The sequence below is a fragment of the Scophthalmus maximus genome, chromosome 1 (assembly GCF_022379125.1).
Source record: "Scophthalmus maximus strain ysfricsl-2021 chromosome 1, ASM2237912v1, whole genome shotgun sequence".
NCBI lineage: Eukaryota > Metazoa > Chordata > Actinopteri > Pleuronectiformes > Scophthalmidae > Scophthalmus > Scophthalmus maximus.
Window position 1 is genome coordinate 12,242,924 of NC_061515.1, and position 27,800 is coordinate 12,270,723.

At 42.9% G+C, this 27,800-nt stretch overlaps 4 protein-coding genes across 9 annotated transcripts; 1 reads left to right on the forward strand and 3 right to left on the reverse strand.

The window, feature by feature from the left end:
* Window positions 1-431: 431 nt before the first annotated feature.
* aqp10a (aquaporin 10a) lies at window positions 432-4,040 on the reverse strand. The gene is made up of 6 exons (XM_035644169.1): window positions 3,707-4,040; window positions 2,690-2,816; window positions 2,211-2,348; window positions 1,976-2,094; window positions 1,665-1,882; window positions 432-994 (listed from the first exon to the last, which is right to left on the reverse strand). Exons 1-6 carry the CDS (start codon window positions 3,788-3,790, stop codon window positions 784-786), a joined length of 897 nt encoding a protein of 298 aa, XP_035500062.1. The 5' UTR covers window positions 3,791-4,040; the 3' UTR covers window positions 432-783.
* A 1,196-nt stretch (window positions 4,041-5,236) lies between these two features.
* On the reverse strand, window positions 5,237-12,986 carry si:dkey-92i15.4. 5 transcript variants are annotated; one of them, XM_035625938.2, is made up of 8 exons: window positions 12,638-12,986; window positions 11,277-11,348; window positions 7,889-10,780; window positions 7,607-7,802; window positions 6,878-6,976; window positions 6,537-6,786; window positions 6,325-6,441; window positions 5,237-5,880 (listed from the first exon to the last, which is right to left on the reverse strand). In XM_035625938.2, the coding sequence occupies exons 3-8, from the start codon at window positions 10,417-10,419 to the stop codon at window positions 5,717-5,719; spliced, it is 3,357 nt and encodes a 1,118-aa protein (XP_035481831.2). In that variant the 5' UTR covers window positions 10,420-10,780; window positions 11,277-11,348; window positions 12,638-12,986; the 3' UTR covers window positions 5,237-5,716. The 5 variants fall into 5 exon arrangements, with proteins under 5 accessions (XP_035481831.2, XP_047187577.1, XP_047187570.1 ...); XM_047331621.1 differs by lacking the exon at window positions 12,638-12,986 and adding an exon at window positions 11,972-12,603 and having other exon boundaries at window positions 7,607-7,664; XM_047331614.1 differs by lacking the exon at window positions 12,638-12,986 and adding an exon at window positions 11,972-12,602.
* A 438-nt stretch (window positions 12,987-13,424) lies between these two features.
* Window positions 13,425-16,576, forward strand: c1h1orf43 (chromosome 1 C1orf43 homolog). Of its 2 annotated transcripts, XM_035625975.2 has the most exons (7): window positions 13,425-13,730; window positions 14,064-14,165; window positions 14,299-14,407; window positions 14,527-14,580; window positions 14,676-14,842; window positions 15,232-15,290; window positions 15,407-16,576. In XM_035625975.2, exons 1-7 carry the CDS (start codon window positions 13,668-13,670, stop codon window positions 15,627-15,629), a joined length of 777 nt encoding a protein of 258 aa, XP_035481868.2. In that variant the 5' UTR covers window positions 13,425-13,667; the 3' UTR covers window positions 15,630-16,576. The 2 variants fall into 2 exon arrangements, with proteins under 2 accessions (XP_035481868.2, XP_035481861.2); XM_035625968.2 differs by lacking the exon at window positions 13,425-13,730 and having other exon boundaries at window positions 14,069-14,197.
* Window positions 16,576-27,278, reverse strand: tuft1a (tuftelin 1a). Its single transcript, XM_047331622.1, has 12 exons — window positions 27,004-27,278; window positions 21,867-21,944; window positions 20,553-20,654; window positions 20,379-20,465; window positions 20,065-20,115; window positions 19,841-19,927; window positions 18,990-19,100; window positions 18,615-18,838; window positions 18,409-18,514; window positions 18,222-18,305; window positions 17,904-17,998; window positions 16,576-17,641 (listed from the first exon to the last, which is right to left on the reverse strand). The coding sequence occupies exons 1-12, from the start codon at window positions 27,061-27,063 to the stop codon at window positions 17,569-17,571; spliced, it is 1,158 nt and encodes a 385-aa protein (XP_047187578.1). The 5' UTR covers window positions 27,064-27,278; the 3' UTR covers window positions 16,576-17,568.
* Between the last annotated feature and the right edge of the window lie 522 nt (window positions 27,279-27,800).

Genomic DNA, 27,800 nt, shown 5'->3' on the forward strand with positions numbered 1-27,800 from the left:
ATGAATGAATGAATGATGAAGAAAACAATGTTTTGAGTAAGGATTGGCTTTCAAGAGAAAATTAAGATTGTTGTCTGTCTTTCCCTGTAATCTATGTCACATAAAGTCCACGACAATGTCATTTAAAATAGTCTTGACCTTTGTGAATGTGCCGCAAAGATTCAAAGACATGATTTCTCTGTAATCAACTACAGCTTCTCCTGAGTGTATTCCAGAGAAACTCAAGAGACCAACGCAATCTAAAACACTGATGAAGGGATAATCATGATGGAGACCTCCAGATGCGGAGATCTGTTGTTTCAGAAGAGGGTCACTGCATTGACCCTACATTGATCTGTGTGTCACGATACACAGTATATTTAAATCTGTTGAAAACTGCATGAAACAGTTAAAAACTTTTTAAAAACCTACACAATGGTGACAGTGATGCATTGTTTTTCAAAGACATCAGTTTAATGGATGTTCATATAAAGCATTTGTTAAAAAAATAAAAACAATGCAGTAATATCAATATCTATTTCAAATACAGACATCAGTAATATTTCACATTGTCTCTGCCTCTACTGGCTGTTTAAGAAACTCAACTTAACAAATATGAACCTGCTATTTTCCTATCAGATCAAAAGATCTGCTTGCGTCTCAACAGGGGCTATAAGCTCAGATATTTGCTTCTGCTTTCTTGAGGATAATTTACATTCATATTTCTGTCTTAACTGTCTGTTTTGGTCATGAGTGGTGAAACTTAGCTTTTTAATGTGGGACATATTTTTATTCCTGTAACATTTAGAAATATGCATTTTTAATCTCTACTCCATGTTCCCATGTGGTGGCTGGCTGCTTGCATTTGTCACTGATGGTGGAGAGAGTGGATATACTGTCAGGGAGGTCTTCGTCAGGCAGGTGCAACTGGATGAAGATTAAGTACATGAAAGATCCCAAAACACCTCCGAGGAGTGGGGCCACCAGAGGAACCCAGAACCAGTAGTTGTAACACCTGAAGAGCAGAGAACAGGAGAACAGGAAAAAGGTATTCATGATTACAGCAATGAAGCAATTTAGAAATCCCTGGATCTTATCCGAGGTTGCACAATCAGATGGGTTTTTTTTTATTAACATTGAATCAAATGTTAATGTATGAAAAAATTATTGTGTAATCTAATATAAAAAAAACTAGCAAACTGCTGAAAATCATCATCTTTCTCAGTTGGTTCAGTCCAAAAGACAGCTAAAAGTTCTGGTGAATATCAAACTGCATTTATCAGATGATGAGAAACACAACTCCAATGGGATGTTAACATGAGAGTCATAACATCCTGTTTTTCTGCCCCCTAGTGGGCAAGAATCAATGAATGCAGCTTTAAATACGTAACATCAAGTACAAAGTTTTGTTTAAGAGCTGTGCAAAATTAACAGAGAAGCAATTGGATTGCAAGATCAAATAGAGCAACAAGTTGCATTATGGAACCAATACCAGACTGTAATCCTAATCTTCAATTAACCTTGGTCTTGCAGGAAAAATTTCTGAAGTCTGATAACCTCTGACAGTTGTGATTATCTGATAAACATGGGGTCAAAGACCGGTAGCAATGGCAATATCATGTCGACCCAAGAATCCAAAACTAGCTTTGTCCAGCACGGCTCAGAATGTTGGATAAGACACTTACGTGAAGACCTCAGTGCCCCAGCCTGCAGTCAGTGTGAAGAGGCGTGGCCCCAGGTCACGAGCAGGATTGATTGCACCGCCGCAGTTAGCTGACATTGACATGGAGATCCCCAGGACAATCACTGCCACTACAGCGGGTATCAGCTCTGTGGGAGCAGGCATGTTCCTCTTTTCACCCAGACACAGGATGCACAACATCAGCATGCCGGTGCCCACTACCTAATGACATAAACACATACAAATACAGCTATTAGTAGAACGGCTCTTGAAGTACACACTAAATACATACAGACTCAAATACTTCCAACTGACCTGGTCAAGGACACTTCTGCTCAAAGTCATATATTCTGTGGGATATGTGGCAAATATGGACGCCGTCTCATTTGGGCCGTAAACAGTCAGCAGTCCTCCGCTAAAGTCCATTATAGCATCTGAGATTGGAAAGGAGGTTAATGATATGTGACAAAAATCGAAAACAAATTGTATGCAAATGAGTATACACGTTCAGTATAGTGATGATATCATTTGAGATGCCAGAAAGACAAACCATAGTACACCAGGTAGACAAGAGCTGATGCCACATAGGCCCCCAGCAGCTGGGAGAGGGAATAGGGCACCAGCCTTCCCCAGGGCACCTTGCCCAACACACAGAAACTCAGAGTCACAGCTGGGTTCAGATGAGCACCTGCAGGAAAAGGAAGATGTTTAATGTAAATTCCCATGAGAAAGATTAGAAGGTCATGAGATCGTAGATTATCTGTAGCCATATGGTGCGACAGTTGAAAATTGTTGCATTCTAGGTACAAATCAGACACAGTGAAATCCTTGAAAAGATGGACGAGTTATTAATGTAATAAATCTAAAGTGGTCAGATCAGTGGGAGTCTGCAGCAATGCAAACGCAGGCAGTAAACAGAATGCTGATGTCTTTTACTGTATGTTTATGTACAACCAGTCTGTCAGGGAAGTCAACGGTGAAGTGAAATCATCATATCAAATGTTCATGTCCATTTTTTTCAGTTTTTACCGGTGATGCCCTTGGTGAGGTACATGGCTGACATGACTCCGACAGAAAAGGCCATGTTGACTGACAGAAATTGGCCTTTAGTCTCCCTGCTTGTCTTCACCTGGGCTGCAGCCGAGCAGCCAAAGAGCTGAGGTAAAAGGGACAGAGTGAGAGAAAGTGGACAGACATCAGGAGAATTCAATAAGTCATTTAAGAAACAAGTAATAATCAATCCATGTTAAAAATACAGACGTCAAAGTTCACTTCAAACAGACACAGGGAAAAAAGTACAGGGGCACATCCTGTCATGTGTCTGATGAGTAACTGATTATTATTTAATCTCTCAAGTCGGTGGTTGTTAAAATGTTATTGATTCAGTCCCCTCATAAACTTAGACTTTGTAATGAAACTGGCATCAATTGATCACAATCACTAAGTCCCCACAAATGACAGGATTTCATAAACACACACACACACACACACACACACACACACACACACACACACACACACACACACTAACTATTTCAGCCGAATAACACAATAATAACAAATATAAATACAAAGGAAGTAGTTGGATAAAAGTAATTCCAGTGAAATGGTGTCATGAAGAGTGCCTTTATGGATAACCAGATTATATTATTATTATTATATTTATTATGATTATTATTATTATTATTATTATTATTATTATTATTATTATTATTATTATCATTATATTTTACTATTATTATGAGTTGTATTAGTAGTATTTAGGGGTAACTAAACTTCAACATCATCAACAAAAACAACAACTGTAAAATATACAATAAAATAATCTAAACTGTATATCAAATAAATAATATACAACATACAGTATGCCTTTTACTTGTCCTTTGCAACCAATAAGTAAAACACACAAAGTAATACAAATTGAAATGAAATGTAAGGCAAACTAAATCATTATGAAAATGAAATTCATAAAATGGCTGGGAGTAGAAACATGATGAAACTGCAAATGGATCTTTTTTCAAAAACCCAGCTTGGAGTCTCACTTACCAGCAGAACAAAAGTTCCCAGGAATTCGGCCATGCACTCTCGCACCAGAGGATTCCTCACCCTCAGGAAACGTAACTTCAGCATGCCTGGAGTTGGATTAAACCCTTCTTCTCATCCCACACTGAATTTGTCACAGACCAGCTGTTGGGCTGTTCGTCTGTCTGTCTTTCTGTCCCGGAGCTGATGGTTTTAGTGATGTATGTGACAGTGCTGAACTTCCACCTGAGCTTCTGATGACCCTCAATGCACTGTATCCCACCTCTCCACAGCTGGTCAAACACTATGACTTATTTATTTGTTTGTGACACCTCCGGATGGGCTGGTGCAGAGAGTGTAATATGCTTCCGCACTTAGCGGTTGCGTATATGAACAGGGGCCATAAACAGCAATGACAGAGGGCAATAAACCACAATATATATATATATATATATATATATATATATATATATATATATATATATACACACACAACAGGAATATATCTATGCCTATCAAGATGCAGTGACAGATGTTTATGAGAAAAAGCCATCTGTGCCCATTTAGTTTGGTACTCCGCCTATTAAATCAGCACAGCCGGAAATTTATATCATGACTCCCCTTGTCATGATGCATGAATAGAAGATGACTGATGAATATTTGACACATTTACATTTAGTTCCCCATATTTATGTGCATGCATTGGTTTGTATATTTATCCTCTATTGAAGAACCCATATGCATCCATAAAGCATTATTGTATAAACCACAGGCAAGGCAAAATGGAAGCTTAATATGATATAAAAAATTATCCTTTTCAGAAAAACAGCATTGTCCAATAATAAAACCTATTCTGAAATATTGTTTATTGTCTTAGATCATCACTCTTGAGTCAGACTGCTCTTGATCTAAATGTGCATGTTCCTTAAAGCTCTCTCATGAATTCATCTTTAGTAGGAGTTTCTATGAATGGATGGTCAAAATTGAGATTGTCCAAACTTGTAAATTATATCAGTGAAATTCAAGTTTAAAAAGCCTTGGGCAGTAAGTAAATGTACACATTATATTAGAAATAGTCTGTTGAAATGGTAGGTCAGGTGTTTGATTAGAAGGGAAGCCAAGCTTATCAGTTTCACCATAACCCCACTCACTGAACTCTGACTGTTAATGGATTATATAAACCCAATAAGTACTTAGTAGGTGTAAATAGGCACGTGACTGTGACATGGAAATATGTTGACGTCAGATAAGATATGGAGACATCTTGATACTGTTTATTTAAAAATGAAATGTTAGGCTATAGTTTGAGTTTGGGGTAATACTGTAAAAAAAAAAGATGGTGATTATCTCTCTACGACGATAAACCTCGACATGGTATGTGGAGTCGTAAAGCTACATAGTGATATCATATCTATCTCTCTTTGGTGCATAAGAGGACAGATACCTTTACCCTGTAGTTTTGTCCTGGGTTTCTTTTTCTTTTTCTGGAAACTGATAAAAAATTTAAAATGATATCACACGTTCGCCCTCTGCTGGACATAAGTACAACAAGCATCAATTTGTTAGTCTTTATTAAAAAAGCTAAATAGACTCTAAATGCTCTTGGCATGTATTCACAATATGTTCAACGTGTATTTTAATGTACAGTGCCACATTATTAATTGTCAAATGATCACTATTGGTATAAAAGTTGGTTGATTTGGTAAATGAATGAGCCATTATTACATTTTAATTATTACATATAAATATCACAGGCCATGAGGTAGATGTGATCATGTAAAAGAGATTTAAAAAAGAGATAAAAAAAACACACTTTTGGCGTTGTCTTCAAGATTATGTTTCCTTTTGAGCTTAGTTATAATAACAATGTGTAAACAAATTCCTGGATTGTTTCAATGGCCCAAATATCCTAGGTAATTAATGTCATGTTCTAAGCCTCTGTCGACTACACTATCTCTCATGGACGTTGTTTTTGTTTTTGTTTTTCGTCATCATTCCCAGAACTTTGTTGTGCCCAAAGCTCTTCCATAATCCTCATGTTTCCTGATGGTTCAGAGGGCGGCAAAGTATCACATCCACTGGCCCAGGGGGAAGTTTTCTGATCAAAGCCCAGGCTTCCAAACGTCTCATCCCCACCACACTCACACCTTCGATCTCTAGGACCTGATCACCAGGACACACCTTCTCAACTGGACCTCCTGAATGGACAATAGAAATAGGGACTGTTCAGTACATGGCTTCATGAAAAAGTCTGGAAACTGTTACAATCAAAATTTGATTCTGTTAAATACATCAATCAATTTTATGAGAAGTCTTATATGAACAAAACTGGTGTTCTCTGCGCTTCTGTTACTATTAATTATAATTTGGCCACCACAGCCAAGTTCAAATTAAAAAAAAAAAAGAAGACATGAATACTGGCTCATAAAAGTCGGGGTGGATTACAGGATGATATCCGCAAAAAAATTGCATCAACCATCACAGATTTTGCCACACCTTGATACCACAGTAACATCTCTGGGGGCAATTGTAGGCAATGTTATAAACCAATGAGAATCACTTTCTGGAATGGGGGAAGACATAATGATGCTCAAATTTCTACATTTTCCTATGGTGATATCAGAGAGAGTTTCAGTTCTCACCCTGGAAGATCTTCTGCACAGTGAGTGGCCTATTCCCCAGACTGGAGCCTACACCTCCCTCCAGACTGAAGCCCAGATCCCTGCTGTTCTTCTCCAGACACACACACATCTGCTGACCTGACAGGAGTGGAGAAAGAAAGGAAACAGTATCTCATTCTGAACGACTCCAGATTTAGGATGATTGTCTTTTCAGATCGATGGTAAAGTCTCACCAGCCTCAGTGAACAGAGTCTGTGTTGGTCCCGGAACACTTGTCTGCACTCCGCTCTTAGGGACGCCGCTAACACCTCCCCTCCTCAGGACCACCACTCCCGTCTCACGGTTCTTCGCCCTTCTCAACACCCTCAGAACCTCCCAGTGGGCATGGCCACACAACGCTGTACCGTTGATTGACAAGACCTGGTCCCCTTCCCTTATGGAGCCTTGCTGAGCGGCCACACCGGAGTGAAACACCCTATGGACCTGACAAAAAGACATCAACAGACTGATGAAGAGACCGGGGACAATATTGTGAAACATTTTCAGGAGAGAGACCGCACGGGTGCTTCCTCACAGTGACTGGCTTGTTCTGGTCCACGCCTCCTGCCACACTGAAGCCCAGTCCCACTCCCACCTCCTTATGGAGAACAGCCACCTGCACATCATCATAGTCCTGCAAGAGAGATTGTGCAAACAATTTGTAGCTGCATTCTCAGTGATAATCTTTTACTAGTTTTATTGCATGACAGAGAGTGGGTGGAAAAAAGGGGGGGATGACATGCAATAATACAGAGGTTTGCTGAATTTGAACCTTGGATTCTATACACTAGATAAAGGATCCAGATGAACCTCGACCACCAGGATGACCTCAGTATATTTTTCAGGCCTTGTGGGATCCAATTGTAGTCCTATGTATGCATTTGTATTTATTTCTATTAACACCACTGACTATTTGGAAGAGCATCATTCCTTTGAGATAAATGAAAGAGATGTAGGGAAGGAGGTCAAATTGATAGTGTTCGGGTGTACTTGCTTTGAGTTTGATAAAGGCCAACAGGTTTTTGACCATGTACATTTTTCTTTAACAATATCAATACCATATGCAATGTATTCCTGTGATTTGATATCTAGTCACAGGTTAATGCCGGGCAAAGAAGGCCCTTTGAAATGAGCAGTGCAACAACAGGTAGAAAAAGGAGATAAAGATAAAGATGGAAGTGACCTGATTCATGGTAATAATAACTTGGCTCCATAGCACAGTTTCAAAGCATGTAAAAACATATGAATCCCCGGCTGTTTGTACCTGCAGGTTGTTGTCCCCGAGGCTCCTGACATCTTCCAGCAGCCTGTCCAGCTCCTCACTGGGCATCACAGACACATAGGAAAGGGCAGACACGTCTGAGCTGAGTGAGGCAGAACGCCTGCCTGTCGATTGCCACTCATCACTGTCATTCTCTGACTCATAGTCAACTCCAGCAAAGTTACACAGGTCTGAAAGACTACACGGAACAAGAGGAGAGTATTGAGTGTAAAAAAAAACCCGATCAATGAAATTGATCATGCGGTCCATTTCCCCTGAACCCACCTGACACAGAAGCTCCTGTGATCTGACTGGCTCATGTTACTGGTGATGGTCACCGAGGACTCTCCAGAGTCTGAATCATAGTTTGAATCATCATCCTTCTGCGTACTTTCATCATCGTCCTCATAATCCTCGTCTGCATTCCAGACCTTGATTGCCGAGTTCAAGCCAGCTACCCAAGCATCGAGGTCCAATACCTTTTTTTTCCTTTTCTGGTGGGCTGTTCTGTCATCTGGAGAGATGAGATCAGGGAGGTTGCTGTGGGAGGAGGCGGCGAGGGGACGAGGGGGAGGTGAGGAGTCTGGATCAGGAGTTGTGGCTGCATGTGTGAAGACAGAAGTGCCGACATGTGTATCTGCAATGGGAGAGGCCTTTTCCATTTGTGCTGTAGGTGAAAGTAAGGGCGAGTGGTTCGGGGTGTTTGTTGGAGTCGTGTCATCATCGCTAGCAGGTGGAGAATCCCCAGAGAGTGCCACTTTCTGCACAGTGGCGGTGGTGTCACTGGAACTGGACGGTAGCGAGGATGGGGTATTGTTGGCTGTAATGTCTTTCCCCCTTGCGTCTTCAGGACTTGAGACTTTGGCGAAATCTGTCTCATCTATGTGAACGTTTCTACGCCGTCTTTGAGCTCCTCCATTTAGAGGGATTTCAAGTGCACTCTTAAGTCTCGCATATTTACCAAAATCCTCAGAGCAGTTGTCGCCACTGTCCGCTTCTTTTTCCCCTTCCCATTCACTCCTTTCTCTCTCTTTTCTCGCTAGTCCAACCTCGTCCACTGATAAAAACCTTTCTAACAGGTGCTTCTTTCCTGCTCCTGTCACTTTCTCTTCAGCTTCATCATGTACCTCACATCCCTCTTTCGATCCCTCCCACTTGTCCCTCAATCCACCTATTGCTTTCGCCGACCCGCTCTTCTTCACCCCATCATGCACGCTGCTGTGTTGTGTTGGGACAGAAAAGGCTCTTTTGGGCATCGGTGGGTGTCCGCTTGCCAAACCCTGAGCTCTCTGGGACAGAGCCTCAAACTGATTGATCTTATTCCTCACACTAGCTGCAGAGGGGACCGACAAGTTATCAGTAAAGTTCTTCCTCTCGATTGATTTCAGTGTAGTTTTATTTGGATTTGACTCAAAGACATCTACTTCAGCGATGTCGCTCTTCATTTCAGTTTTTTCTTTTGCCACATTTATTCCATTAGTCTCACCCTTTTCCTTCCCATGGCTTGCCCTGTCCTGATGCTTACTTCCATTTGCACCTCTCTCTCTGAATTCAGATGAATCTTTGAGAGCAACAGATGTCTCTTCTTCTAAGAAACTACTTGAGTCTAAGGCAGTAATCCCTCCTGCCACCCTGGCAGATCTTATCTGAGCTGCTAGAGTGTTCCTACTCCTTGCTCTATCCAGAGACTGTGTACCTATTTCCACCAACCCCTTCCCCCAGTTAACTGCACTTTCCTGTGAATACTTGCCCTGGACCTTCTCTTGCCACTGCCCCCCTGACGATCTCCTGCTTTTCCCTGGAGATAGTGAACTCTCTGAACCTGAGGTGTCTTTCTGGGTTGTCCAGGTGACGGATTTAATGCTTTGCATTGGACTGAGGCAATATTTCTCTCCTAATGATAAACGCCTGGGGAAGGTTCCTCCTGCTCCTCTCTGGTATGAGCTCTGCTGTGGTGAAATATCTGCAGATGTGGTAGAGTAGTCCCTGATTGTGCTGTTATCCTCTGCTTTTCCAAAACCAGCAGACCCATAGAGCTTCTCTATCCGCTCCAATATACTCTGACCTCCTTTGGGCCCAAACGACGTAGCTGTCTCTGTGAACCAGGAGCCTGGTCCAGACTGGGACCTCAACCTGTAGGGGAGAGAATGACCCCTGCTGACCCTGTCCAAAGTCTGGGTCAGGTGACATACTGGGTTCCTCTCTTGAGCAACATTAGTTCCACCTGCAGAGTTATTGACATGTATTGAAGGCATTAACCTGCCCCTCACAGCTTCAGCTCTTGTCCCTCTTTCATCCAAGCCTCCAGGCTGTTTATTGATGTCCCCTCCTCTAATGGTGTCAGCTCTGGTTCCCCAAACAGGACTTTGTCCATCCATTCTCCAATCTAAACTTTGACTTTTACTTGACAGGTTAAATCTCCTCTTCTCTGTCCTGCCCTGGCTTTCAAGCGCAGACACTGTGATCATTTTGTCTCCTGTATCATCCCGGCTTAGCTTGGGGAACATTTCATGGCCTGATGTTTCCTTCTCCTCCTGCTGATCTTTCACACTGCTGCGACCACCAGTCCTGGCTTGATATCCAGCGACTCCATCTTCCTGATTCTCACCATTTGTGCTAGGGTTTGTCCCATATCTCTCACTTTCACCAACGTCTTCAGCACCCTCCCTTTCATCTTCTGAAAACCCTTTTTGTTTCCTGACACCAGGTCTGCGGGTGAGACTGTATGAAGGAGAGTTTGCCGAGCGGACAGTAAAGTGTGCTCCTGTCCGCTTGTTGCACTCCGTCACTGGGGTAGGGAGAAAGGACAAGTCCATTGTCTGAGAGTAAACAAAGTTAATGACCTCCTGTCAAGAGCCAAATGCAAAAAAGAGAGCGGAAGAGTGAACTTGATATCTGTGCGATTCCAGGCAACTGTCCTATAAACTGTAATCTGGAAGCAGTTCAACTGAATGTTGCAGCTTTCAATGTGCAAAAGACAGTGAAACAGGGCCACAAGTACATGTCTCTAATTGTTTTCTTAAGAAAAGTTTGATATTTCAGAGATGCTCTTGTTGATTCTCTTTCTTGTGGTCTAGAAGTGATGAATCCTCTGGACTCCTCTTCTTGCTTTCTTGTTGTTTTGTCCTAAGGAGTCTTTAGTTCCCCAGCACGACCTCAGTGAACAGTTCCCATCGCCTGCCAAGCAAAAAAATGTATAAATGTCCATCCTTAGAACAGGATTGGGTTGGAATGTTGTGATGTGTGTGGATTGTGGTGGCTCTGGCTGCTCAAAATGGTCAAATAGAATCACAGAGTCATGTAGGACAATGAATACAGTATGTTACAGTGAGGCATAAAGTGGACAGTGAATGGAGAAGTTATGAAAGTTATTTTTACAAAAACTAAAGGAGGTAAGACATTTTTTTAACAAAAGTTTCACAAAAGTAGGAGAACAAACAAACAAATAAACACACACTACAGTATGCTCATCCAAACTGTCAGTTATGTCCTTTTGTATTTTACCTTCCTATAACACTCCCCTCACTCTGAGTCAATGAGCCCATTCAGAGAGGCACTTTGGTAGCTCTCTTTGTCGTACACACATACTGTATCATAACGGCTGTTTACTCAAGCAACATACTCATGACTGTCAGCGTCAGCTAAACCTGAACCCAAAACTGGAAAAACTCACCTAACAGCAATCCACCCTGCAAAAACACTGTATTATAGTGTCACAGCCAGTCTCTGTGCAGCACGTATCGGTCTGGAAGTCAGAAAGTAGTAACTGATTGTAACATTGGATTCACGATGGATTCACATGAAATTATCAGATAAGACGGACACAGATGAGGACAAAGTTACGTTCATTTACATACAGCCAAGTGAGAGAGAGAGAGAGAGATAATGTTACCGATAGACAATGGCTCATCAGGGATATCTGAGTATTCAGCCACACACGTCTTCGATCACTCATCATGTCAGAATAGGATCCAATCATTGACATTAAAGACAAATACTTTTGTTTAATGTCAATATAGATTTACTGCATAAACTCAACAGGACAGAGGGATTAGATATGAAGTGCCTATAATGATAAAGCTGTTTGCAGCATTTTGATGAAGTGTCTAGGTTACAATGTGTAACTTTGGGAAACAAATCTCTTTGGTTCTTTCCAATGTAGGTGAGTCTGAGTGTCGGTTTACAGAAACACCTGTTCTGCTAGGTCACAAAGCCTCCCATCTGGGTAACCTGGGCAACACGGCCCGTTTACTTTAATCTCCCACTAAACAGTAAGAAAGACACAAATGCACCGAAACACATTTACTCCCCTTATAACAATATTTGCTCATTGATCCATCCACACATTCACAGACACATGTGCCTTACCTTCTCCGAGAATCGCCTTTGCCTTGGACCATTGTGTTGACGCAGGTTCAAAATGAAGGCCGTGCTCTGTAATGACATCAGCACCCAACGCCTCTCATTCTCTCTGTCTTTTTCTCTTTCCATCAGCTTTGCATGATGGACTGCGTACAGTGACGCAAACCTGCCACACTGGTTTATCCTCTCTCTCTCTCTACCTCTCTCTCTCTCTCGTCAGTCTCTGTGTCTCTCCTTCTCTCCTCCCCCTCCCATTGTTGTTTTCTCCCTCTTTTCCTCTTCTCACAGGGTAGCATTCCTGACTACAGCTCACTAAACGACGGCTCAACACTCAGCAGGGAGTGCACACACACACACACGCGCACACACACACACACACACACACACACACACAAACACACACCTTTACTTACACTCCCTGCAGACACCTACAACTCCATCTCTCAGCGTACAAAGTGTGACATCAGCATTTCATAGCTCGAGGCAGAGGAGACACAGTTCAGATGATTGTGTGAAACGGAAGAGGAATGACATTTCCCATTGCAGGATAGAATCGCAGGATTTGTGGTAAAACTAACTTCTGCAGAGTGGGAAGGTGAATAGACAGACATTGCATCACAGATTTACAAGGGGCAAGCAGACATAAATACATGAAATAAAAGAAATACTCACAGTTTTTAGGTGTCATGTAGAGGCTCATCTTCTTACAGCTTGCTCCTTGCAGACACCTGCTACTGTCGTCTCTTGAGACAGAGGAAACTGTGGTTACCACATCAGCCTGCTGCAAGGCTAATTACAGTACGACGTGTGTCTCTCTGTGCAAGTCATAAGCCAAAACACACTGAGGCAGGAACACACAGATCCAAGGTCCTGAGGATCCAGTCAATGTTTAGACTTACACACACAATACAGAGGACTGGTACATTGCACCAGTCTTCTCGGGACAGAGATAAGTGTGTGAGTAGGGGTAAATAGCTCCGGCGTGGCTTCACAGACACCCACCCTTGTTCCTGACAGAAGAATGGCTCTCAGTGTTTCTGCAGGATGTATGCAAATCACTGTCTTGTTCACACAAACTCACTGGTGGTTTGAATTCAGTCTTGACGGATGTGGGATTTAAGAACACAGCACAGCACAGTGTTGTGAGAAAAGGACAGCTTACGAAATTTTATGATCAATGGAATTCAGTGTCAAGCGGAAAAAAAATACACAAAAAGACAGAAATAAAGGAAAAAATAGGGCAATTAAATGGTTTGTATCTTTCCCATTAATGTGACTTTTGAATCTGGAGGCTACAGGAGTCGCTGGCCTCAGTTCACAGTGTCGTTGTGTTGTTGTGTTGTGTCGTTGTGTTGTTGTCGTGTTGTTGTCTCTGTGCGTCTCTCAGCGGCAGAGGGCAGAAGAGGCCAGGGATACGTCACACCTGACGTAACCCCGCCCCGCCCCGCCCGTACCGGTCACGTGACCAACACGGAAGTCAACAGATCCGGCAGCGACATGTAACAAACCAGAAAAAGGCACTTTTTCCCGAACTTCCCCCTGTTTGTGTCTTCCGTTCAACGGCAGCTTCATGTTCTCAAACAAGCGACCGCCCGAATGTAACCGTGTGCTCTACGAAGCGCAAGTGTGGGCCGTAACTTTGACGTGTCGTTTTGTCGTTAGTTAGTCGAGGGGAGGGGGAGAGAAAAGGCTCAGTTTCAAAATGTACAATGAGTCTCTGCTCTCCAGCGTCAACGTGGTGCTTGTGATGGCCTACGGAAGTCTGGTGAGTCCGTGACACTTTCTAGTCTTGTCTAATTACATAGTAACCCCCCATTTAATCCCAATTAAAATGTTTTGTTTTGCTCCACTGTCACTTACCTGATAATTATCTTTGCATGTTCTTATGTAATAAGGGCACATATGTCCCTTGCCATATTTTTGCATCTAATAATACTAGAGCCATCAAACATGTCACACGTATTTCAATATTTTAACGATTGTATTTATTTGCTTATTTCTTGTTTGTGTATTTTGCACTGTGGTGTTTCGCACTGTGGCCTCGCAGTTCAAACTGTTGATTTACTGTGTGTGTTATCTAATGTTCACTCTCCTCCAGGTGTTTGTTTTGCTGTTCATCTTTGTCAAAAGACAAATCATGCGGTTCGCCGTGAAGTCTCGGAGAGGACCACATGTTCCGCTCGGCCACAATGCCCCCAAAGTAAGACTCTCGGCATCATGACGAAACCAGAGGTGTGATGCCGTGCAAGTGTTCCGTTTGTTTGACTTTTTTATTGTGACAGCTTGGTTTTACTTCTTAGTGTGTTTCATGAAGCATTGTGTCTGTGCTGTAGGAGCTGAAACAAGAAATTGAAGCCAAACTGTGCCAGGTCCAGAAAATCCACTTTGAGCCTCGTCTGCTGTCCCCAGATGACAACCGGCTAAAGCCAAGAGAACAGACTGGTTAGAGGAGCACACGCACGCGCACACACACACACACACACACACACACTCAATTCCTGAAACCATCCACATGAGTTGTTTATATGCCAGTTGCGTAGAAGTGTCTGTGTGTGTTGCAGGTTTCCATGACTACCTGTACAGGATGAGAGCACTGGATGCCATCAGAGACGCTGGTAAGCTTTTCTTTCACTCTCTGAATGTGCTTTGCCACGACAGCACTTGAATCCCTCGCCACTGTTACAGTATCATCTGTGCTGTATGTCAAAAGATCTCCCTTTCCGTGAACTGGGTGGGACATCCACCGCTGTGACGGGGAAAAGATTTCGGACTTGGCTTCTGCAGCTACGAAATTCCCACTGCATGTTCCGAGACAGCCAAAGCTCCCTCATAGACACAGTGCTAGATGGGTACAATAAAGCCCGACATGGGGCAAAGGTCAGTCCTTCTGTGTGTGTGTGTGTGTGTGTGTGTGTGTGTGTGTGTGTGTGTGTGTGTGTGTGTGTGTGTGTGTGTGTGTGTGTGTGTGTGTGTGTGTGTGTGTGTGTGTGTGTGTCATATAATAAATACATTACATTTAAAGACTTTGACTAAGTCATGTACATATGAAAGTGATGAAAGAATATTAATTGAAATTATTGTATAGTTCCATTGAGTTCAAGACCATAACTGATGTTGCTTATGTTGACATTTATATGGTATCCATGTGTTTATATATTTTTTATTTACCATACAGTCAAATCTGGTGTGTTCTGTACATTATGACTGACAGTGTGAGTATTACTTTCTGGATTTGTTAAAGCATATATTTCTCCCTTTGTCCGTAGGCATTTGGAGAGGCAGAGTTTTTGAAATACCAGGAAGCTCTAACTGAACTGGCCTCAGCGTGAGTAAACTCAACCTTTCCCCCTGCTCTTGTACAGCTTTCCTTTTAGGATAATCCCAATGTGGAATGTTGATTATACACTGGGTACAGGCTGTTTTCTCCCTTTGCTGTTTCAGTGTGAAGTCTCACAGCGTCGGCAGCAGCAGCACTCCGAGCCAGCACCACCAGTCTGCAGCCAAAGACCTGACCAGTACCACGGAGCCAGCGAGCTCCTCCACCTCCCCCGACCAAACCACCTACCTCATATCTACACTGCAGCAGCGCAGCAAGAGGCCCAGACACTTCCTGGAGCTGAAGAACTTCAAAGACAACTACAACACCCTGGACAGTACGCTCTGAAAATCTCTGAAAAAAAGATCAAGGACGAGGTAGTGTTGCCTGTGATTAATGTCGCCAGAGCGTTTTAGAGTGAAGTGACAGAAACACAGCCTCTATACACCAACACATTACCTGGTTCACAGAATAGTGCATATCAGACTGCTGGCCCAGTGCTCCTTACCTAAATGTAGCTTGAGCGTATATCCTGTATTACAGCATGTGTGACAGGTATCTTTGGGTAGAAAGGTGTCTGTAGTTAGTGACTATAGTAAGTATGGTTGATTTGACCAAAACAGCTATGTGGCTATGCAATGGCATAAGACAATCAGTATTTATTGCACAATGTAAAGGCCTATTCAGGTTTCTTCAACTTATCCGACTGTATGTAAACATTTTAATTGTTGCATCACACTGAGAAAAACACACTTGTTTAAGCCAAGTCTGTCTATTTATGTCTCTACTGTTCATATGCTGCTGTGCATTTGACAAGCCTTTTTTTAAGCCTTAAATGTTTGTTTTACAGACACCTTACTTGATTTGATGAATTATAATTATTAAGTGCTCTTATAATTGAATAATGTTTCTAAGTGCAATGTAATGTAACAGTATTCCAGTGCGTCCATGTACTCTAAATGAGAGGTGTTGCATCTGGGGGTTGGCTCAGATTCATTTGGTTTTCAGGGAGGCATTCTAATGCCCGAATAGTTAATTTTTTTGGGGATTTTTTTTTTGTGCTTGCTTGGCAAGTTGCCATTAAAATAAAACAGTGACAATACAGTTGAATTGCTGTTCTTATGGGCTGTCATCACACAATAGTAATTTGTTGTGTGAACAGTGTCCAGCAGAGGGAGCCCACTTCACAGTGATTTCACTGGGAAGTGACAAAGAAGCACTGTCTTGATTTTCATTAACTTATTCCAAAAGCCTACAAGCACAGATAACAGAATAAAAATGAATAACATACAAAATCTGTCTAGATGTTTTATTTTATATAAATAAATACAAATATGAAAGTTGTTAGGCAGAAATTTAAACATCAAGTGAATTAAAAGTATGTACAAAACCAGGTGACTTTACACATAATGGCAGGGAACTGAAATGCTTTATAATTTAATAATAATAATAATGAAACTGCTATGAAGCAGCAATACTGCCACACATCTTAATTTCTCCTACTACTACAGTTTCTTTAAGTGCCATATTGTTGTTTGGGGCTTAAAAACATTGTTAAAACTGCACAGTGCAGGGTGTTGACCCTATATAGGCTACAGTCAGTATTTACAAGCTAAACGCATCATACTATTCACTCTGCAGAGTGAACGGAATCCTGTAGGAGTGGCTAATGAGTACAAGGACACAGGATTCACATCCTCAGGTTAGTGATTTTTTGACATGAAACTGATCCGTCATGACGGCTAAGTCAGCTACAGTATATTGGTGCTAAATTACTGTATATGGATTTTACTACATCATTCCCCACTGGCAAAAAGCTTTGCCAACCTGCCCACAACAACAACAACAACAACAACTACACACAACAACACAGAGCCCATAAACTCAAAGCTCAAACAAGTGATCAAACAGGGTATGACTTGAAAACACTTGCACACAGTGCTGTATTATATGTGAAACTTTAAAAGCACATCAGGTGCATCGGTGCACTTTATGTATCTACAATTAAGCTGACATACACACACACTCATTTGTTATGCACACACACACGCGCGCACACGCACACACCAGACCCCAGAGTATGTGCGTTGCCAAACACCACACATTTTCCTTCAATAGTGTTTGTGGTTAGTGTTGTTGTAGTTGTAGTCCAAGAAGCTCAGCTCTGACTGTTCACAGGATCAAACGTGGTTGTAGAGCTGCTGTTTGGTTTCAGCCTGCGTCGAAAAAGGTTTCGTGGTTCTGCGAGCGTCACCCCAGAACTGTATCATTCCTCCGCACAGTCTCTTCATGACTTGATCTCGATGACTTTGATGAAAGGGAGCGGCTTGTTGGAGGAGTTGGACAGCTTGATTGGTTTACTGTGGCAACGAGAGGATGAAAAAGTAATCGTTTTGTCTACTGGTGTCAGCAGGAACACAGTAAACTTATGCAAACAGACAATTACATTAGGTGGATGTTTGAATGTGAGGGAGTTTATGTGTGTGGTTGTATGTATTGATTGCGTCTGTTTTGAGCTGAAATTAGCAAAAGTAAATGATTTCCTCTTGTGTTCACTAGGACATGAAGATATATCTGTGTTTGCTGGAGACAAATCTGAAAAGTAAGGGCAAAATAAGTTACCTGTAGACAATCTGGGGGTTGCGCTCTGATGAAAGGTAGGAATTTGACCTCTGTCCTCCCAGGAAGTAGTCCATCTGGTCATGCATCTCTCGGTTCTGCACACACAGGAGTGGTCAGAGGTCAGTTACTTAAATCCAGTATTATAAAATATACAAACAGACAGTGGTCGAATCGCCTTCCTTTTCACACCTCTCTTCCTCTGCACAGATCAGGTAGAGTAAGATATGTTTCCATCCTCCTGTGCCTCACTTCAACTTAACCTTGACCCTTGATTCTAAATCCCATGCCATAAAATGGGAGACCGTAAGCAGACCTTACCTCAGCCTCCAAGAACGCCACTTTCTCCTCCAGGTCTTTGATCACGCGATCCCTCTCTTGGATCACCATGCGGGAGTTCTGGAGCTGTGGACGAACAAACACACAGTCAAACAGTGAGCCAAGCCTGCGCAAATATGCACACGGAGACATCGTGTTTGCCTTAGTCTCACACATGTGTCTCTCTCACCTGTTCAATCATGTGCCTGACTTTCCTCTGTTGGCTTTTCAGCATGTCATCCAGATGGTGGATCTTCTCCTTGAGAACAGCCACCTCCCTCTCCAACTGTTCAGCTCTAAATTATCCACACAGTCATCTTCTGTTTAGCACACGAGTGATTTGATTGCCAATGATCGAGTAAGAGATTTTGTGTGTGTGTGTGTGTGTAAGCTGACCTCTGGTCCCCTTTCTGGCCCTCCTCTCTGATCTTGCGCAGCTGAAGGAGTTCCTCCTCGCGGCTGCGGATCGCCTCCCGCAGGGTGGCGCTCTCCTGCTTCATCCCTCCCAGAAACCTCTGCAGTTCTTCGATGCGCATGTCTTTCCCCTCGCTGGCTTCTTCTGTGGTCTTCAACTTCTCCTCCTGGTCGATCAAACGCTCCCTCAGCCTTGTGCCTTCAGCCTGGAGGAGAAGGGGAATTTAGTTGTTTGGTTTTTTTTAATTACCAAAATGCAGTACATTTTAGTTGTGATGGTGTAAAATGGCTTTGCAAACATGTTGTGTGGTATTGTGTGTGTGTGTGTGTCTGTGTGTGTGTATGTGTGTATCTTACCTGCATTTTCTCCTTCTCCTCTTGGTGTTTTTTCTCAGCTTCCTGCAGCTGTGCATATAAGCGCTTGCTGACTTCCCTCAGCTTGGTTCTCTCCGCCTCATCATCTGCCTCCTGATGAAATGTTAAGCAAAACGATAAATGAACTGCAATACAGACCCATAGATACTTGTCTGATGATGTAACATGAATTTTTGTTAATTTTGTTCAAGCTCGGTGGGTTTGGCCGTCGTAGAGAAAACAGGCGTGTTGCGTGCGTCACTGGAGCAGATGGCTCATGACTAGTGTTCTGCTCCATATTTCTGCAACACGCCGTGGCGTGAGTCAGTCAAATGCTATAATTATTGCTATTTAAACAATTAAACCAAACACAGTGGTGTCAGTGTTGCTGTGCTCGTACTGTACAAAAACTATGCTGACATGCGAACCAGTTAATGGCTTTCTAAAAGTGCATGGCTCAAAGACAGAAACAAAACTATGAAAGGATGAAGCATCTGTGGAATGCTGGGAACAATGAGGAGGGGCTGAACATATTAACACGTGCAGGCAGAGGAACAGTGTGTACTTGAACAGCTTTCTCACATTTTCTTAGTCCCCGGGGTGCTGTGAGGATACTGTGTTTTCTCTCGCTGTTTATCCTTTCTTTTAGCCTATACCACATCTCTGTTTCCCTCTGTTTAGCTGTAGACCTTCTATCTGCAGGCCTCTGGGAGTCGACTGCTTTACAGACAACGCACATGCACACAAAAGACTCTGCGGACTGCGGCTATGATACACAGGATTTGATATGTTCATTGTTCTCACATTCTGAAAAGACCTTGAACAGGTATGAGTTCATGTGAGAGACTGCTCACCTGTCCGTCAGCTTTAGCTTCTCCCTTGGGCTCAGTCGAAGTGGTCTTTCTGAAGGGAATGCTGACTTTCCACCCGTTTGTCTGCAGCTGTGGGGAGAAAAGGAGGAAGTGAGCACGGAAAGAGTGAAAGATGGAGATGAGAGAGGTGGAGGAAATGCCATTTCGCACACGGGATGCAAGGTTCACAATGGTAAAGCCCAAAAAGCAGCCCAAAATAGACCTACCTTGTTTTTGGCCGCCATCTGCTCCCTCAGTGTTTTCAGGCAGTACCTCACCTGAGGGAAATACAGACATAATAGTGAGTGAGATATTATCTATTGCCTATCTTTAATTTTTAACATGTATGAGTGTCAGGCTCAACACAAGACTAACTCTCAACAGAGAGGAATCTAGAGTGGAGGAGACACAGATGGTGCATGAGGAATTTACATGATGTAAACATGCAAATGTTATACTTGGTCCAGGAGACAGGGATGTGCGCGTGTGTGTGTGTGTGTGTGTGTGTGTGTGTGTGTGTGTGTGTGCTGATGACACTGACCTCCTGTATCTGTGTGACTTCGTCCGACAGCATCTTCAGGCTCTGCTGGTGTTTCTGCTGCTCTTGTTTGCGGGCCTCTAGATACACCTGTAAACAGGGAGAGACATGGATGTTAAGCACCAACATAAAAACACAAACACAAGTGATTCACAGTCTCCAGTCGGTCCCACTCACCTTGATGACCTCGACCTGCTCGCCTGTAGATTTGACCGGCTCAGGGGTCACAGCTGTTCTGTCGCTGGCCGGCTGCACCAGAGCAAAGGCTCGTCCGACTGGCTGGAGATGGGAGAGCAGACAGTTACAGAGAGTTACAGTCCATATGCCCCTCGTGAGGCACAGGTGAACGGCCGTGATACATTTCCAAACATCCTAAGCCTCAGTGAAAGAGCGAATGTGAAACTGAGTGAGGTCACTGTACTTTGCGAACACTTGAAGACGAGCTGGATCATGTTTGTGATCAATTCGGCACTTAGAAGAGCTGCTAAGAGTTTATCAGCTTCATAACTGTTATGCAACGTCTGTTGCAAATGTCCGACATGAATGATGCAATTAAGACTTTCAGAATCAAAATACTTCCCTCAGTTGTGTCCTTAGCAAATTATTGCTGAATATATGTTGCACACTGTGAGCCATTATAATCAGGAGGCCACAATCACTGTGGAGACTCACCCATAAACATCTGCTGCTTCTTTGGAAGCAGTAAACAGACTGGTTCGAAACCATAAACAGAGCGAGTGAGGCAGGGACAGGCAGAAGTAGGTGGAGGCGTTATGTAACTCCGCTGATCTGGTGGTTCCCTTTTTTGTGTGTGACCTTGGCGCTGGTTTTGGTAGAACAATGGTTGAGACCATCCCAGTTTGACGAAACCATGTTAATGAAAAGCTGATGGCGGCTATGGCTTGTGTACGAGCCGTGTCGCATCTCTGTAAAATGTGTGCGTAGGAATGTGGCGTGATAGCTGTGCGAATGTACGATAGCTCCGCGTTTACTTCATCAGGATCACTGTCTGAACTTTCAGATCCAAATACGGGCCTGAGCGACGGCACATTAACCTCAAAGGATTAAAGGGTTTAAAAAGAAAATTCTCATGACTCAGATGGCAAAATATTCTCCCGGAGCTATTTAAAACAGACAACATGGCGTATTACATTACATCTTTTAATACACTTCACATTATATTAATGAATTATTTCACAATTTCCTTTTATCTGCTCATTAAAGTGAAACACTCTGAATTGCCCCTGTGTATGAATTGTGCTTTATAAATAAACTTGCCTTGCCTATAAATTAGAATGCGATGTCAATCTAAATATCTAAGCATATCATCTTAAACCACATTCTTTGCCTTCAAGTATCCACATTGTGTATTTGAACTACACTGATAAATCTTACTGTCTCCCACTGTTCTGGTGTCCAGGCCTGTTCTTTGCTCTGGTGTTATACAGTCCAGAGCGTAACCTAAGTTATCAGATGCTGGAAGTTTCTTACCTTTTCCCTGTGCTGCTCCGTTTTCCGAGCTGCCTGGCTCTGGTCGTGCAGTGTGAGCCGGAGTCGCCTGCACCCGTCCTGAAAAAGCCAACGCAGAAAGGAGAAGATGAAGTGAAGCCACAAAGAGTCCGTTATGTGATGGAGAGACTGATTGAGGACTATTTTGAGGAGGAGAGAGGGGAAAAAAGGAGGAGGAGAGACTGAGTCATACTCGCTGAGTGAAACAGAGAAGGAGGGAGGGGGCAGCAGCCAGTAAAAAAGAGGGGTACACGCGTCAGAGAGAGAGCAAAAGTTTTCCCCAGCTGAACAGACACAGACTGTTTGATTTAAATTGTGTGCTGTGGACGTCAGAGGGACTTACAAGGAAACCCTCCAGACGCTCGCAGGCAATCGGGGGCGGTGGCTGGGAAATGTAATGTAAAGCAAGACAGAACATTTCCATGGCAACAAAACCTCGCAGAAGCCATAAACTATCTGGCGTTCAAACGGTCTAACGGGGGGGAGTAAGTCAGAGACAAAACAACGCACAGATGCAGCACTCGGCAAAAAAGGAAAAGCATACAAACCTTCAAACCTTTTTCTTTTTAGTCAGAGCAGAGTAGCCTCTCTGAGAGGAACAGTCTGAAGCGGGAAGTGCAGTGACTGAGTGTGTGTGTGTGTGTGTGTGTGTGTGTGTGTGTGTGTGTGTGTGTGTGTGTGTGTGTGTGTGTGTGTGTGTGTGTGTGTGTGTGTTTTCCAGCACAGGGAACCCCCTTTAAAGTGATACCAAGTGAGTGTGTGTCCAAGGACAAGTATGCGGATGTGAGGGAGGAGGTCAAAGGCCTCATATAACTAATTCCAGCCAACACAACTTGTTCAGTGTATCTCCCAGTGTTCAAGAAGGAATGGCTGCAGTGTTCGCCGGAGGCTAAATATTGTAAACACAAACAAATCCAGCCAATCACAGAGTGTGCACACTTATATAATCAGAGTAATTGGTAATATATTATATGGGAGTGGGACTGATTTGATGGAGGAGTAATGTGTGGAATTTAACTTATTTCGCTGGTGATCACAATATGCTATTTTAGGTTATATTTAGCCTTTTGTACAGTTATACTTTTTTTTTAAATTATTTTTTTAGTAACTAACCAGCAGCACAAAACCTTGTGTTTTCTGTTGAGACACAGCCAAAGTCTATGTAGTAGCTGTTATGACACTTTCAATTGTAACACATGATCTTCGTCAGCAGATTGAGTTTGCCTGATTATCGTGGAATAATTAAATCTTTACTCTTTCTGAGTATTTTAAGCTTTAGAATCAGCTTTTAAGCCAAATAAGTCTGTAAAGTGCTCAGATGGGTTGTTTTTTTTATCACAATCATGTGAAATGTCCAAAAATGCCTCGATATGACACTTAACTTTTAAACTTGTTGCCATTCAAAGTGAATAAAGGCTCTCCTGCTGCTAAGAAACCCTGCTGTCTGCTGCTGGTGTCTGACATGAAGGCGGCGCTCCGGCCTTGATGTTAACCAGACAGAGGAAATAAACTGAGTTGTGTTGCCTAATGCAATGATAAAGAGTTGAGAGGGATATAAAGAAAAAAAAAGTGCTCTGTAGACCATAGTAGGCTTTTATCATTGGCTTACATATCTACTCAGGAAACACAGTAACGGAGGAAAGAGAAGAGGAGGACGGAGGGAACTCAAAACCACAGGAGAGATAAGAAAAACCAAGTAACCAGGCAATTAGAGCGATATTACCGCAGAGGAAATAGCCTAATAGTGTGTGTGTGTGTGGGGGGGGGGCTCCAACTACGAGAAACAGAAGTCAGAGAAGCGAAAGAAAAAAATTCCCCTCTTGTTCAACATGCTTTCCTCTCGGATTACAGACACCTGAAAAGCTCTATGGGGCACAGCCATTACGGGAAGAGAAGAGAGGAGGGGGTGAGGAAAGGGGAACAGTGAGAGGTTTGTTGGGAGGGAATCCATCATTATTCAACTTCTGTGGCTCTTCATAGACCACCAAACAAAGACCCTGCTAATCTTGGCTCTGCCGTCGACCACTTACACGGCAGTCTCTCTGTCTGCTTTCTCTTTTATTTCGTGTGCGCACTAAAAATGTCGTCCATACCTCCTTCAAAGCCAACCTGTAACACTAGACTTCCTGGGACCGCGCACAGGGAACCAGTTGGATGTGCTCATGGACAGTGACGCATGCACTCACATGCACACAGCCGCTCACACGCGGTAAAATACACACAAAAGATGCACGTAGCAACTCAAAGTACACACTACCTTTTGTAACAGAGCAGAAACCTGAAACTAGGCGCGCGCTCGCACACACACATCCACACACACACTGCATCCACACTGCTGGGCACACCGACAACGGGCACAAAAGATCACGGGGTATGGTCAAGCTGAAAGGCTTGAAGGGTATGAAGACGCTTTTGTTTTGGACTTTGGCATCGGGAGGCCTGTAAATCATCCGCGTGAAATTAGCTGATGGGTGGCGGCTTCCCTGAAAACGTTACTGATAAACACTACTGGATCTGGGGCAAGAAAAAAAGGAAAAGAACAAAACGTCCCTCACAGCTATGTGCAACTTGTGCTCAGATTTCCCAACTCAGGTAGCAGCCGGTAACGCGGCCTTTAACAGTAGAACATCCTCTCATGCCTCCAGGTGTAGGTGTAGTGTCCACATCCTGTAAATGTGAGCCAATGACGCAGATGCTATGACTGTAGGTGTTGAAAATTCTCTGGTAATAACGCCCCTGAAATACCATCGTCTCAGTGCCTTTCTCGTGTGAGGAATAAGGAAAATAGACATTTTTTTAAATCTTTTTTAATCCTTTTATTTACTTGCATGACCTGCCAAACCCCTATTGATATCGGTGTTTAAAGTCTTCTTCAACAGAAGTAGCAAGACAGTGACTCTCCTCCTCCCAGTGACTTACATGAGGAAATATTTGAGCAAAGGAACACGACTAAGAATCTAATCGTTCAGTGCCAACATTCAATGTCTCACCCTTACTGTTTTACATTTACATTTTGGCCGTTGCTCAACGAGATTTGAGGTTCAATGCCCAGCCTGAGTAGGTATTGGTACGTTTTTATTCATAAGTCAATCAATCAATCAATCAATCAAAAGTAAATAACTTTTGTCAAACATGAGGATTCGCTGTTTGTTCTTTGTCATATACAGTTGTATATATATATTGTTTTACATGCAGTTTATATAAACAGCACTGTTGTTCGTACTGACTGACTACCTGAGGCCAGTCAACAGTCCCTGATCTTAAACTAAAAGGTCAGGGAAGAGAAGAGCTGAGGCGTGAAGTGGAGTGTTGTTGAGCAGGTTTGCGTGTGTATTGTCATCACATGATAACATGAAGGTATAAGACATCTCATCCAGGAACATGGATCTGTGCCGTGAAGTGACAGCTGCCATGTGATAGAGAACATCACGAGGACACTAATAAGATTCCTACAATCATCTTAATAATATCTGTGATGACGTCTCTGTGGCATGCGAACCAGATGTGCTCCAGCACGCTACGGGTCCTTCGTCTGCATAGATGCATCTTTATGTCATGTTTGGCTGATTCCCAGCCGGTGATGTCAGACACTCCTGACCGAGCACAGATCGAGGGAATGTGTTGAGTCAAGCAGTGCAGGGAAACTATATGTCTGTCGTGAGGGATAATTGTTCTAGGATTGCAATCTTCTCAATATTCTGGGTTTTTAAGGGAGGAGTTTGAAAAATATTTCACATTAAATGTGCAACGATGATAAAACAATATCTTTCAAAGCTAGCCCTCCGCCAGTTTCATTTTACAGTATCACATTTTAAGTAAACGCACAAAGAAAGAAGGCCTGTCTCTGCCACATCAGCCACATGTATCCTTACAGACTTGACAAGCCGTAAGGGCGTTTCTTTTGCTAATAACCTTCCAGTGTCACTCATCATGGTATATTGCTTGTAGAGGTGAAATACCTCACCTGGCTTGTTTAGACTGACCTGAATAACCGTATCAGATATGTAAATACTGTAGGCGTGTGACTATTTGACTGTTGGATTACACTTTGATAGCGTTGAATTTGTGCTCTGTTCGAAGCCGATGCAAATGTCTCATGCTAGAATGTGATGAGTGGCGGATTAGACAGAAACTGAATAAAGGTGTAATATTGCTTCATGACACTTTCTTCAACACAAGGAATCGGTTCATAAAAGGTGTGAGTGGCGCTGCCCTTTGTACACTTGTCTGGCAGTTACCCAGCAGACGGCGATGTTCTGGTCTAGACCACTGACACAACTGTATGTATGGCCCTCAAATTCTGTCCTAATCATACTCAGTTTGATATCACTGAACATAATCAATGTGTTCGCTGCACAAGGCTTCACTAAACAATACGAACAGACATGAGCTCAGTGGATTGGTTTGTTACTGGTAGGTATGTCGAGCTCAGCAGGAGGCGGCTGATAAGGTGAAAGTGTCATGTTGCTTTGCAACCTAATAAAACCATAGACAGGTTGACAGATTTCATCTTCGGCTGAGGTAAATGATTAAGCCGTTAGCGCCACGGACAGAGGATAAAGCTCAGGTACGTGACACGGGCAGCTGAGCAAGTGTGTTGTTTAAATCCTGCTTGACCAAACTTTACATGCACAGGTGGTTCACGGGCAAAGCCATTACTGCTCCTCGGAACTGGAACTGTCACAACTGTAACTGTAAGCCCATAACTGATGTGGGACCAGGGCACCCGTGACAGGCACATATGTTATTTGGACTAATTCTGAGCTGCTTTAATTACAACAGGGCCAGAGACTTAACCCTACAGTAAATGCCCCCACACTGAGCAGACCAAGACTCTCTGAAGATCTCAAATCACATACTTCCTCAGAATCCACGCCGCATAAACTCAGCAGCCATGTGGAGGAAATAAAGAAGGGGATGAAACTGGGAGTTGAAAGATCATTTGAACAGAAAAAATAGAGCAGGCAAAGAAAAAATAGGGGCTTTACCCACAGAAATACACCCAGGAACCCTTCAATCAATAAAAAAGACAATATAGTAACAACAATAATAATAACAATAATAATAATAATAATAATAATAAATGTTCATTCATAGAGCACTTTTCGGAGTAACTTACCGCATATTCTTGATTTCTGATGTCCTCGAATGTACACAGACTTCTCGTTACCCCGTTCATGTTTGATTGGGCAAAAATAATAATAAACGCCGCACAAATAAATAAATTTGTAAATGAATAAATGAATGAGGAAATGAGAGAGAAGAGTATCGAGCTTCCTCCGTCCCCAGACGTCGACAGTCTCCAGTCACCGGTACGTGTGTGTGTGTGTGTGAGAGAGAGAGAGAGAAAGTGTGTGTGTGTGTGTGTGTGTGAGTGTTTGCTCTCTCTGCCACCCGGCACGCTGTGATAACTTCTCTCATGACGTCACTGTGGGTGTGCGCAACAAAAACCAAAGCGCCCCGCCCACAATCCGACCGACGCGACCAAGTAGGGACCTGGGGAACGAGAGGGGACGGTCCGCACCGGGACCCCCTCCACAAATCAATGTTCATTGTTTCTTCGTATCCAGAAACTATTTCCCATTTATTTTGTCCTCATCCATTTGATCTTACTTTCCACATCCACAAATGTAAATTCACAAACAAAAAAGCTATTTTTTTTGTGTTCGTGAAGGAAATGGAGCAGTACAACAATTTTACCTGCACAGAACCAAAAAATGGTGAAAAACATCCATTTGTGCAATATATTTAATGTCTTTACGTGATTGTTTCTGTACACTTGTGACCTTTGTCCTTTCTTTTTTTATTTTTAGCTCATTTTTTGCTTTATTATGTATTCTTCATTTGCTAGTGATATTTGACTTAGGAAGGTATGTGTTCTGTACACTAGCTACTGTTGTGGTTGTTTCTGTTGAT